The sequence below is a fragment of the Cebus imitator genome, unplaced genomic scaffold (genome assembly GCF_001604975.1).
Source record: "Cebus imitator isolate Cc_AM_T3 unplaced genomic scaffold, Cebus_imitator-1.0 Scaffold223, whole genome shotgun sequence".
Lineage (NCBI taxonomy): Eukaryota > Metazoa > Chordata > Mammalia > Primates > Cebidae > Cebus > Cebus imitator.
The window spans coordinates 394894-397563 of NW_016107538.1; the positions used below are offsets into that span (position 1 = coordinate 394894).

Consider the following 2670-nt stretch of genomic DNA (forward strand, 5'->3'; position numbering starts at 1 on the left):
TAGTAGAGACGGGGTTTCACCATGTTGACCAGGATGGTCTCGATCTCTTGACCTCGTGATCCACCCGCCTCGGCCTCCCAAAGTGCTGGGATTACAGGCGTGAGCCACCACGCCCGGCCCAGAGATGGGGTTTCACCATGTTGGCTAGGCTGGTCTTGATCTCCTGACCTCATGTTCTGCCCCACTTGGCCTCCCAAAGTGCTGGGATTACAGGCGTGAGCCACCACACCTGGCCTTGAGACTCCATCTTAACAGAAAACTTAAAAAAAAAAAATTACCCAAGGCGGAGTGCAGAGGCTTCTCCAGCCTGTCAATTTGAGAGGCCAAGGTAGGAGGTTTACTTGAGCTGAGTTCAAGACCAGCCTGGGCAACGTAGTGGGACCTCATCTCACAAATGTATTTTTTAAGTTGTTTTTTTAAAAAGTAGCTGAGCATGGTGGCACACGCCTGTGGTCCCAGCTACTTGAGAAGCTGAGGTAGGAGGATCCCTTGAGCCAGGGAGATCACGACTGCAGTGAGCCATGATCGTGCCACTGCACTCCAGCCTAGACAATAAAGTGAGATCCTGTCCCCAAAATAAATAAATAGGCTGGGTGCAGTGGCTCACACCTGTAATCCCAGCACTTTGGGAGGCTGAGGTGGGTGGATCACTTGAACTTAGGCATTTGAGACCAGCCTGGCCAACATGGTGAAACCGTATCTCTATTAAAAATACAAAAATTATCCGGGCGTGGTGGTGCTTGCCTGTAATCCCAGCTACTAGGGAGGCTGAGGCAGGAGAGTCTCTTGAATCCAGGAGACCGAGGTTGCAGTAAGCTGAGATCATGCCACTGCACTCCAGCCTGGGTGACAGAGCCAGATTCATCTATAAATAAATAAATAAATAAATAAAGTGTGTATATGTATGTCTGTATATTTGCGAAACAGTTTCCTCAGTGGAGTTGGAAAAGAGGGTTAAGCATTATTCTGATCTTTGTCACTCCCACCAAACTGGGAGCTCTTGAAGGGCCACCTTATGTCTTAATCATCTCAGTACTTCAGGGTCTCGCTCGGTGTCAGACACAATAGTCCTCGCTTCTCCCTTATCCAAGGTTTTGCTTTCCAAGGTTTTAGTTACCTGCAGTCTGGAACTATTATATACAATAAGGTATTTTGAGAGAGAGAGAGAGCATAGTTACAAACTTTTATTCAGTACATTGTTATAATTGTTCTACTTTATTATTGTTATTCTTAATCTCTCTTTTTTTTTTATGGAGTCTCGCTCTGTTGCCCAAGCTGGAGTGCAGTGGTGCGATCTCGGCTCACTGCAACCTCTGCTTCCCAGGTTCAAACGATTCTCTGCCTCAGCTTCCTGAGTAGCTGGGATTACAGGCGCCCCCCACCATGCCTGGCTAATTGTTTTGTATTTTTAGTAGAGATGGGGTTTCACCATATTGGCCAGGCTGGTGTTGAACTCCTGACCTTGTGATCCACCCACCTTAGCCTTCCAAAGTGCTGGGATTACAGGCATGAGCCACTGCACCTGGTCTGTTGTTCTTTTTTTTTTTTTTAAGATGGGGTTTCACCTTGTTAGTCACACTGGTCTTGAACCCCCCACCTCAGGTGATCCGCCCGCCTTGGCCTCCAAAGTGCTTGGATTATAGGCATGAGCCACTACGCCTGGCCGGTCTGTTATTCTTAATAGATTATTGTGCCTAATTTATAAATTAAACTTTATCATAGGCATATATGTATAGGAAAAGACATAGTATATATAGGGGTCAGTACTGTCCACAATTCCAGGCATCCACTGAGGGTCTTGGAATGAACCCCTGTGGATAAGGGGGACAACTATATAGAATAAACGTCAATAAATGCTTGATGAATAAACGCTAACCCTATCTTCCCAGCCTGATACCTCCCAACGGACACCACACTTCACTTGAAGCCTTAAAAACCTTCCCCCCATGCTTCCAGTCCTGGCCTCATGCTGCCATTTCTCACCCCCAGAACAGGCTGCCCGCCTGAAGAAACTACAAGAGCAAGAGAAACAACAGAAAGTGGAGTTTCGTAAAAGGGTGAGATCAACTGGAGTGATCAATGGCAGAGTCAGGAAGGACTTCCAATAAGTTAAAATGGGAAGGTTGAGGACTCAGTTTTGCTGAAAATGTCTCGAGAGAGGTGACACCTGGAAGCCAGTGGCATGGAGGCTAGGGAGGATGATGGGGAGGTGTGGAAGCATTGTTGGCTCAGCTGCGGATAGGGGTACTTGGGTGGAGCCATTGTCTCATATCTTCTTCCTTTCCCCTCTCCCAAGATGGAGAAGGAGGTGTCAGATTTCATTCAAGACAGTGGGCAGGTCAAGAAAAAGTTTCAGCCAATGAACAAGATAGAGAGGAGCATACTGTGAGTGTCTCTGGGCTGGGGTGGGGATGGAAATGGGTGGCTGGGGGGCATGAAAGGGCTCCTCTAGAGGAGGGCACTAGGCCTGCTCCTGGCTCAGGATACTCTTTCCCCACTGTTGTCCCATCCCAGACATGATGTGGTGGAAGTGGCTGGCCTGACATCCTTCTCCTTTGGGGAAGATGATGACTGTCGCTATGTCATGATCTTCAAAAAGGTAAAAAGCCTGAGTTCCTCACTCTCTCCTCTCCCCTTTATAGCCTTATCCTCTCTCCCTGGCCAATGAAT

At 47.8% G+C, this 2670-nt stretch overlaps 1 protein-coding gene across 2 annotated transcripts in view; it reads left to right on the forward strand.

Moving 5' to 3' along the window:
* SPAG7 (sperm associated antigen 7) overlaps positions 1–2670 on the forward strand; it is a 10292-nt gene that overhangs the window by 6301 nt on the left and 1321 nt on the right. The window contains exons 2-4 of one of the 2 annotated variants that reach the window (XM_017496739.2): positions 1990–2057; positions 2297–2385; positions 2515–2599. In XM_017496739.2, the coding sequence (XP_017352228.1) occupies positions 1990–2057; positions 2297–2385; positions 2515–2599 (242 nt within the window). Of the gene's footprint in view, positions 1–1889; positions 2058–2296; positions 2386–2514; positions 2600–2670 lie in introns of both variants that reach the window. The other variant, XM_037727217.1, reaches the window with a different exon arrangement.